The following is a 10,079-nucleotide window of genomic DNA, read 5'->3' on the forward strand; positions in this document are numbered from 1 at the left end:
GCATGACAACTGATACAAGTAAGTCGTAATTGGCAAGCAAATGTTAGATCTAGCTTTGTCGCATTGCCCTACATGAGTTTTTTCAGCGTTTCTTACGTCTCTAGCATCGCACCTTTTCCACTCTTAGCATTCTCATGAAATAAAGGTGTACTACATGAGTTTTGAGATTAATTGAGTAGTAGAAAATGTCGGTTAGTCCTGATAATGAAGATGATAATTCAATTGTACGTGTTGAAGCAGTGGTACAGTCCGGTTCTGCCTGATAGTTTTACGTGCTTTGTGGCATTTACATGGAGCACGTCCTTTTCTTTTTTAATTAGCCCACACTCGCTTAATTTTATGGATGGCATCCCATGGGGTCCCCACAACTAATGCGCGAGGGCGAAAAAGAAATCCAGCAAAAATCCAGCTAAAACACAGGACTATACATTTGGTCAATTCTCTCCCGGCCGGGCTTGCTTTGTTCACCTCCAGTAACACTAACAGTGTAAGAAACAATCGTTGTCAATTCAATCATGTTTATATTACAATTCTTGTTTGAATAGGGAACATGGACGCGCTGTGGCCTCATGCCCTGACTATCTAGGGCAGATCCTCTGGCAAGCATAAGATTCTTAGCTTAAGATGTAGAGTTGCAAATAATTACAGGTATAATATCATAAGTACATCATCACCTTCTGTATGCTGTGTATATACCTTTTTTATTTATTTTTCAGAGGCTTTTGGTACAAAGGCGTTTAGCACCGTCTGCACAACACAGAGCGCTTGTGACGCAGGTACATTCTTCCCTATGGCACAATAAGTTATGATCTTGATCGGACCTTAATTTTCTATAATCGTTCTAACATTCATGTATCTTCTATGTCAAGGTGTCATATCTTTATCAAATTCACATTATAAAACTGTACAAGTATAAACTACAAAGAGTCAGCCATGACTTCAAGTACCAGAGTTACCCACCTAGGATTGATGTGTTCAAAAATTCGTATTTTCCCAGAACTATCGTAGAATGGAATATGTTATCACCAAGCACAGTAGGAGCATCTTCTTGTGACGGGTCCTTCGGTGTAATATATCCAGCTGCTGCCGCGCCGCGTGCCAGCGAAGCTGGTGTGTTACGACGAAGGGCGGTTATACCGGCTTTATAGATACAGATATAGATACAGAACTTAATGCATGCTTTATTTTTTTGCACGATATATCATCCAAAGCGGCTGTTAACAACTTCCAAACTACAATGTATTTTAATCAGGCAGGGTCTCTACTTTGCCGATTTGGTACAGCTCTGATAAGCACAGATAAAACAAAACACATGATACATGAAATTTCAATCCGTCTGGACGATGATCTTTAGAGAAAGTCTTTCTTGTCTCCAGCTAAGATGGGGAACCCCCAATTGTGCAAGACCTCCGGTGACTCCTTCACCTGTGTCTACTGCTGCACCACTGACGGCTGTGTGCCCGGAGCTGCATCCGCCGCTCGCGTCAGCATCGTCACCATGGCAACCGCCGCCATGGCCGTCCTCCTGAAGAACGCCGCGGGGTTCTAGCAGCACGTTGCCATGACGACGAAAGACGCTTGACGTCATTTCCGCTAAAAGCAATGCATTTAAGTCGCTTCGTGTCACTCTGACAGATGATTCTGCTGAGACAATAGAATTTTGTTTCTTTCTTTTTAATTGAAACAATGGAGATACGTAGCAAATCGAATTTTCTTCTTTCTTTCTGAAATATTTTGATTGAAACAATGGATGATACGTCTGGGGTCTGCTTGTGGTGAAATAAACTTGGTAAAAACGACTTGGACTGTTTTTATTGTCAACCTAATTTACTGCAGCTACACTCTCTCGTTTTGATGAAGGATCACTACAGATAGTCATTTTTTTCTGCTCAAATCATAATTTGTTTTTGTTTCCATTTGCTTTTTTACTGTTTGTACATGTCCCATAATACCTGTTATAAAAGCTCAATGTAGAAAACAAGACATGTACACTATGCGTCGATGAAGATTAGACATCCAGGTAATAAGATATGCCACAAAATGCAGTTATTCAAGCAACTGGATATGATTTTGGAACCGGTCAGACGTTTCGGATAGTATCCACTAAACCTTCGCCAGTGTCACTGACGAAGGATGGTGGATAATATCCGACACATCTGACCGTCTGGTTGGATAATCTGGAAGAATCATCGAATCGTTCTATGGGGAAAATGAAGGTCTCAAGATTTAACATTTGACACAAGGCACCTGCCTTGCCTTGAACTTTATTTGACCCTACGGCTTTCCTTTGATGCAGCTTGTTTTGGTGGCCGCCATCTTGGTTTACCTTTGACCTTGCCAAGGTACTGAAGCGCTTTCTGTCGAGTCGTCAATGTCTTGCATATTACAAGTTTATCCTTAGTTCCTTTCTTCACGACCCATTTGACTTCCTATAGTGAATGGTAATGAAATCAATTCGTTGAAATTTCTTTAGATACTTTGTCCCCTCTGGTCATAATTAGCGGCTGATATAATTAGTTACAGTGAGGTACACATGAACCGGTATAACCGCACTTTAGTGCCAGGCACGGGCATGCGGGTGTAGAACAATACTGAACCCGTCACCTCCATCTGTCTGTTGTTTACGATGATACGAGGAATAAGACTCATCAATAGTCAAAGGGGACTTTGAAGAACGAACTTTTAGAATCTTGTATAAATTTTAGACTCTTTAGATTTCTTTCATGATTTGTGGAAGGTTTTGATTTTATAAGTTAAATCTGTACTTTCCACGTGTTGAAATTTTCACCCTGAACTCTTTATTTATTTATTTAATTATTTGTTCAGCTGTTAACAAACAGCCAGGGTAGCCCAAACAACTCTTTATAACTCCATATAAGCCCCGATGTAAACATCACCAACTCCCAGATCCCGCTTCAAAAACGATTCACTCAAGTGAGGTCTGATTTCTTCTTGGCCCAGAGGCTTGAGAAGGAGAACATGTACATGATTAATGTATGAGGGTAAAGGAGGAGGTGCTGATAGCCAAACATGCTGCAAATCATGTTCGTTACCAAGAGGTTGATAGGTAAGCGAGTTTCTACTAAGCCAAAAGTTACTTTGGGCTGTCTTCGGGAGTCTTACCAGAGAAAAAGCAGCCAGATTGAGGAAAGTTGCAGCAACGTGAACCACTTCAGAGCCTCGTGCTATTTGTGAGAACAAAAGACACTGCCTTGCGGACTAAGAACCGCCCAGTATATGTTGCCTGGAGAAAAGTATATTTTTGTCTCTGGCACAGCACAATTTCAAAATATGTACGGCTTCACTTAACAACATAGTATTAGAAGAGCATTCAATGTCTGTTTTTGAAGTCAATTTCTCTGGAAAAATAACTCGAAGATCTCTTTTATAAGGCATCATCATTGTTAATTAAGCCGAGACGGCGAGAAACGCTATAAAAAGAACCAAAACTTAAGAAATTGTACTTTGTTTGAAGAATTTAAATTATTCTGATCCCTTGATTGCTGTAATTCCGACCAGATCGCTCATAAGGCGTTCCCATATCGGCTAGACCACACGTACCACTCAACTCTCCGTAAGACGTGAGGAAATCACCATGAAGGGACTTGTTTTCGTCATCGCCGTCGCTTTTGCCTGTTGTGTCGCTACATGTGAGTTGTCGTTTTTTCTTTGGTTCGTTCCGCCATGTAACAAGTGCACAAAATCTTTCTCAACGGTCACTCCCTGCTTATCCATTCTTTCAGAACAAAGTTTGGTTGTGTTTCCACTGATAGAAGATTCGTCTGACTTTTGCTAAAAGATCAGTTCGAAACTTGAGTTTAGGGCGCAAAACAATCTTAACTTCAAAGCAACTAAGCCAATAGTTGATATAAAAAATATGATTTAAGGGGAACGCCCAAAATTAATATTCAAATTCAAACAGGTTTTTCTGTCTTGGACGAGAACAGTTCTGAATCCAGTATGGCATGCCGCAACGAAATCTTGTCTCTAGAGCCTTCAAAACTTCTTTGCTATGTTGTAACGTTGTTTTTTTTCTAGTGAATCGATATTCATAGTCGGTGATGTCCAAAGTCAAACCCTGGGAGTATCGGAATAGTTCTTAATCGGACCTTAAGAACATTTTTATCAAAGAACGCAAACTGTACGTTACTGACGCTCCCGGTAAGGTCGTTAAGGTCAGTCACGACGCAAGGCGCTCCCACTTCTGTCTGAGCACACGCCACAACAAGAGCTGCAAAAAAGTGCGCAAATCATCATGAAGGGTTTTGTCTTTGTCATCGGTTTTGCTCTCGCCTGCTGCGTCCCTGCATGTGAGTTATCCGCTTTTTTTTTCCCCGTCTGTTGTCGGACGTGCAAGAAACGTTTTAAAACGATAACATCGCCTCCTTATCTATTACTTGATTGCAGAGCTCGGTTGTGTGTTATTGCGCATATTAGAAATCGTATTTTGGTAAAAGAACAACTCAAAACTTAAGTCGTGGACGAAAAAAATGTTAAAGACTCAAGTAAATAATCATCTAGGGTGGGAGGCTACCAACTGTACGCTAAGAACCCTTTTCCTTTTTGGCAATGTTTGCAGCATCTACAACAACATTGTTTTTGTGACTCGGCAAACGCTTTTTCTTCTTCCTGCAACACGAATTAGCCCAGGACACTGCCTTTGGCCGAGTGATTGTGCAACCTGTAGCGTACAATAATCACACACTGGCACCCACAATTCGAGGCATCCGACTTGAATTGATTCATCAACAACGTTAGTCAGCTCACGGCCCCAGGCCGGGACGTCAGCAGAAGAATGTTAATTGATGCTACCCCGAGTCATGCCACCGATTCATGTTGGTCTTCTTTTCTTCTCAAGCTTTAATGCTCTAAAGTAATCCTCACACTTGTGCGTTTAAACCCATAAAATGCGGGCGTCACCATAGACATGATACGAATCAAAAATTCAACATCAGGACGAGACAGCATGACATTCTCACATTTGAATTACATTCTGACGCCTATAATTGGAGGCCTAGTCAGAGCTAAAAATACATTTTCTGCATACATTCATGACAGACTATACCATGCTGTACTTAGGACAATGTTGCATCCTACGAGTCTAAGTTTTGTTATTTTTCTCGTTTCAAGTTGGGTGGAATTATCAAAAATAGATTTGTTTAAAGAGATTGTTTCGGATTCTCATGTTATTTTTCAGTAAGTTAACTTTTCGCAGTGCTCACAACTTTGGAAATGCATTGATCACGTAGAAAATTTGACGTCACCTGAACCGTAATATAAACGCAAAAGCATGAAACAGGACGATTTAATAATGGCACGAGAAACTTACATAATTAAATTTGAAAATGCCATGTAAGTTACGTTAGATTTTGAAGGTGGACGATGACAATGTAATTATCATTTTACCGGTTTTTAAGAAGTCGTAAAACATTTGCAACCAGAAAAAATAGTCTATTTGCCCTCACTCAACAAAAGTAACATTACTGCCATTGTGGAATAAAGAGACTCTTTTTACACAACCAACGCTTTATTCTCACCGACGTTTCGGTGGCCGTCTGTCACCTTCTTCAGGGCAATTCTGACTGGTTCACATTGTACTGCAGGACAGTTGTCGCTGCTCACAGTTCAGATGCGGTCACAGACCGTTAAGTATGTACATTATGGGATTTTTATCAGGACAGGACAATGTTAACTTGGCTTCCTTTCGTTTTCGCCTCAGGTGGTGCTCTGGAGTGCCGTACTTGCGCGGCTCTTGGCACCAGGCAGGACTGTCTGAACCGACCAGAGTCTAACTGCACCATTCCTGACCCCGTCTGCATGACAACTTATAAAAGTAAGTCGTGCTATGACGTTGAATCTTCATTCGTTGCAGTGTTTCAGCATAGTATTTCGTATTTTATATTCGTCTTTTAGCATCACACATTGTCTACTCTTAGCATTCTCGAAGAAAAAAAAATGTCTGCCCAGAGATTGAGTTGTAAAAAGAGCGGTTAGTTCTGGTGATGTAAAAAAAGGTTGAACTCAAATGTATAGGTATTGTTCTTGATCTCCAAGTAGATTTAGAATAGGCTTCTGTCTTGTAGCTTAACATGTTTTTTTTTAAATTTACATGAAGTGCATCCCGTTTTTACAATTAGGAGTAGAAAACTGCAGCCGACCAAAACTGGTCGTTATAAAAATCATACTGAAGCTATTCTTGTATCATGTCCAGCACCCTACTTCTGCAAAAAATCAACGTTTCGAAGAGATATCCAGATTAGCCAAAACTTTAGATATTCAGTTGCAATAATTCAATCATCAGAGACGAAATGTCCTACGTACATCATCGCATTCTGTATGCATCTACCTTTGTAACTGATATTGACTAATTAAGTGAAATGGCGTCCTACTTTTTCAGGCGTTGCAGGTGTAAAGGGGTGGAGCAACAACTGCTCACCAAGGGCCGGTTGTGAAGCAGGTACATTTTTTCTGCATGGATCTACTTCTCCGTCACAATGATTATTGCTCTCGGAAGTTTTGCTTTAAGTGGCTTGCTATAATCAAACATTCATACATATTCTATGTTACGGCAAACTGCAGAGTCAAAACTTCATGTATGCTTTAATTTTTTGCACGCTATACCATCCGAAGCATAAACGTCAAAGCGGATCGGATATCGACTAATTCCGAACTATTGATCAGGCAAGGCAGGCACTTTGTCAATGACGTATATAGCTCTTGCGATATTAGATAAACCAAGACACAATATTTCATTCTGTTTGGACGATGAAATACTTTATTGTCTCCAGCTAAGCTCTCGAACCACCTATTGTGCAAGAAGAGGGAAGTGTTCACCTGTGTCACCTGCTGCACCACTGACGGCTGCGTGGGAGATCTCATGCCCTCAGCTGCATCCGCCGCTCGAATCAGCATCGTCACCATGGCAACCGCCGCCCTGGCCGTCCTCCTGAAGAACGCCGCGGGGTTCTAGCCAGCAGCACGTCGCCATGACGACGGATGACGTCCGATTCTGACTTCATATCCGCTAAAAGCAATGCATTTAATTCGCTTCGTTTCACTCTGACAGATAATTCTAGATCTGCCGAGACAAGAGAGAGATGTGTCTACTTAAGTCTGGTTATTTTCGGCCTTTGATTTTGCGGGAGCGAGGCGTGTGGCTTAGTCCGTTGATATTTTGTCAATGAAAGATTTTAATTGAAACAATGAAAATACATAGCAAATCGAATTTTCTTCTTTCTTTCTGAAAGATTTTGCTTGAAATAAGGAAGATCCATAGCAAATCGAACTTACTTATTTCCACCGTTTTAAAAGGATTATTGTCAGGCTATATTACGGGATCATCCAATTTCAAACATAAACCAAGTTTTAAAACAAAGATGATGATATTAGTATTTTGATATACGTTTTAACGAATATTCCATTGACTTGAAAGATGAAGTAGTTCTCCCACCTAACACTGTAGAGGAGCCGTGAGTCTGCTTGCGGTGAAATAAACTTGGTAAAAACAAGCTGGACTGATTGTTTTCATTCTCAACCTTAAGTACTGCACCTCATTCTCTCGTTATGATGAATGATTTCTACGGGTGATCACTTGTTTTGCGCAAATCATAATGTGTTCTGTCTCCCATTTGCTTTTTGTTACTGACATAAAAGTTCAATGCAGAAAAGAAGAGATGTACACTATGTATTTATAGGCGTGGTTGTTCAGCAAACCTGTGGCCCAACTAGCCTGTGGCTATTACAAAGGGCTAGCCCTGCTAGCCGAGACAAGGGGCCTCGTGTTATGAACAAGCTATGGTCACGATCTTTATGTGTTAGATAGCTCTTGCGTTCAGGAAGAAGTTACAGTAAAATATTCTTGGTACATAAAACTTATTAGATTTCGACACGTGGTCAGACCTGGTGCTCATTCCATGGCTTCACAATCATGATGAGTTTGATACTATAGGAAAGGAAGTCGCAAACGGGATGTTCGGACTTTGTGTAACAGAGTAAAAGTCATGTTATATACAAAGTCTGTGGTTTCAACTTTAAGGTTACAAACATTTGACAAAATCCGTTTTGCCTTGAACTTTATTTGACCCTTGTAGTGGTGGTAATTCGGAGTTACTAAAAATGTAAACAATGCGGCTTGTTTTGGTGGCCGCCATCTTGGATTACCTTTGACCTTGCCAAGGTACTGAAGCGCTTTCTGTTGAGTCGTCTGTGTCTTGCTCGTTACAAGTTTGTGTTAAGTTGGTCTCATTACGACATATTGGACTTCCTGTCGTGGATGGATTAATATAGCCTCCATAGCAGGCTCTCTGGGGCCTTTTTGGGGCTCATAATACTATTTTGCTGGCCATTTCTGGCCCGGCAGTCAGAAAAGACCAGCAATCAGAGACCCAGTACAAAACGAAATGGCCAGCAAAAGTGCATTATGAGCCCAAAAAGGCCCCAGAGAGCCTGCTATGGAGGCTAGTATTAATAGTAGCCTGATTAAAATCGCGCCCCTAGCGGCGGGCCCTATAATTGCCGCCGCCCTATGAGTGTCATTAACCCCAGCCAGCGACAGATTGTGTAAACACTGGCTAGACTTAATAGTGCTGAAATGAGTTCTTTGACATTTCGTTGGATACTTGGTCGCCCCTGAACATAAAAAGGACACGTAGAACCGGTATAACCGAACTTTACTGTGCCAGGCACGGGTGTGCGGGAGTAAACAATACTGAGCACGTCACCTCCCATAACTGTTGTTTACAATTACATGAGCAATACGACTCTTATCTCTGTACAAAGGGAATTTGAAGAAAAAAATTGTATATTCTAGGATTATAGATATGGATAAAGTCTAGTCATAATGGTTTCTTTCATTTGTAGAAGGTCTCGACTTCAAATTTGTATTTTCCACGTGTAGAAATTTTTCACCCTGAACTCTATAGAACTTGACGCCAAAACTCTATACAAGCCCCCATGCAAACATTAACAACTCACAGCTCCCGCTTCAATAACGATTCTCTCATTGTGGTAACGTTACAATGTACTTGCCTAATTTCTATTTTTGGCGAAGGCTCCAAAAGACGAACATTCACATGATTAATATTTGAGGGTAAAAATGGGGGCGTTGATTGTCAAACATGTTGTATAACATGTATTTTAACGTGGAACAAGATGGTGACAACGGGGTAAGCGAGTTCCTACTAAGCCAAAAGTTACTTATGACAGCCGTCTGGGGGGTCTTGCATGGAGAAAACAGTAAAACCAAGGAAAGTTGCAGCACCGTAAACCCCTTCAGAGCCTCGTACTGTTTATGGGAACAAAAGACGTGGCGACTGCAAGGAACGCCCAGAACATATTGCCTGAAGAAAAATATATTTCATCATTTTCGCAGCACAATTTCAAAATACGTATAGTTTCACTTAACAGAAAAGCGTCGGAAGAGTCTTCAATGTTTGTTTCAAAAGTAAATGTTTCAGTAACTGTATCTCAAAGATCTCCTCTACTATCTTTGCTAGCTATTATGGCAAGTCGATTGGAAACGCTACAGAGTAGATCCAACACGTAACAAATTTTGTTTTGTTTTGAATTTCGATCATTCTGATCCCTTAATTGCCACCATTCCGACCAGATCGCTCATAAGGCGTTCCCATATCGGCTAGACCACACGTACCACTAAACTCTCCGTAAGAAGGGAGGAAATCAACATGAAGGGACTTGTTTTTGTCATCGCTGTCGCTCTTGCCTGTGTCGCTACATGTGAGTTGTCTTCTTTTCTTCGTTTCGTCGCACACGTATCATAGAAGTCCACAAAAGCTTTGTCAATGGCTACAACTTTATTCATTCTTTTAGTACAAAGCTCGGTTGTTTGCCCTATGCACAGATAGCAGACAGTCGTTTGGTAAAAGATCAATTCAAAACTTTAGTCTTGGAGTAAGAAAAGTCTTAACTTCAAAGAAAACTGTGGTGCGCTAATTATCCAGGCATAGGGTGGGAGATTGCCGAAAAGTTCTTAATCTAAAACACCTCAACCATTTTGTAGATTTCTGCTGTATTTCCAACAACATTGTGACCCGCTAAACGTTGTGTCTTCTACCAGCAAA

The 10,079-nt window shown here is 40.9% G+C and overlaps 1 protein-coding gene and 1 long non-coding RNA gene across 3 annotated transcripts; both read left to right on the plus strand.

The window, feature by feature from the left end:
* The first annotated feature begins 716 nt into the window (after window positions 1–716).
* On the plus strand, window positions 717–1,797 carry LOC118421080. The gene is made up of 2 exons (XR_004831809.1): window positions 717–776; window positions 1,377–1,797. It is a non-coding gene; the product is annotated as an uncharacterized LOC118421080 (long non-coding RNA).
* A 1,723-nt stretch (window positions 1,798–3,520) lies between these two features.
* On the plus strand, window positions 3,521–7,508 carry LOC118421057. 2 transcript variants are annotated; one of them, XM_035828221.1, is made up of 4 exons: window positions 3,521–3,650; window positions 5,720–5,833; window positions 6,398–6,457; window positions 6,789–7,508. In XM_035828221.1, the coding sequence occupies exons 1-4, from the start codon at window positions 3,596–3,598 to the stop codon at window positions 6,968–6,970; spliced, it is 411 nt and encodes a 136-aa protein (XP_035684114.1). In that variant the 5' UTR covers window positions 3,521–3,595; the 3' UTR covers window positions 6,971–7,508. The 2 variants fall into 2 exon arrangements, with proteins under 2 accessions (XP_035684114.1, XP_035684115.1); XM_035828222.1 differs by lacking the exon at window positions 3,521–3,650 and adding an exon at window positions 4,008–4,310.
* The last annotated feature ends 2,571 nt before the right edge of the window (window positions 7,509–10,079 follow it).

This window comes from Branchiostoma floridae, chromosome 8 (genome assembly GCF_000003815.2).
Source record: "Branchiostoma floridae strain S238N-H82 chromosome 8, Bfl_VNyyK, whole genome shotgun sequence".
In the NCBI taxonomy this organism is placed as follows: domain Eukaryota; kingdom Metazoa; phylum Chordata; class Leptocardii; order Amphioxiformes; family Branchiostomatidae; genus Branchiostoma; species Branchiostoma floridae.

Coding starts and splice junctions, on each gene's coding strand:
- LOC118421057 (XM_035828221.1), top strand. CDS start 3,596: ATGAAGGGACTTGTTTTCGTCATCGCCGTCGCTTTTGCCTGTTGTGTC. Junction 5,834..6,397: donor CTGCATGACAACTTATAAAA/GTAAGTCGTGCT, acceptor CTACTTTTTCAG/GCGTTGCAGGTGTAAAGGGG. Junction 6,458..6,788: donor AAGGGCCGGTTGTGAAGCAG/GTACATTTTTTC, acceptor TATTGTCTCCAG/CTAAGCTCTCGAACCACCTA.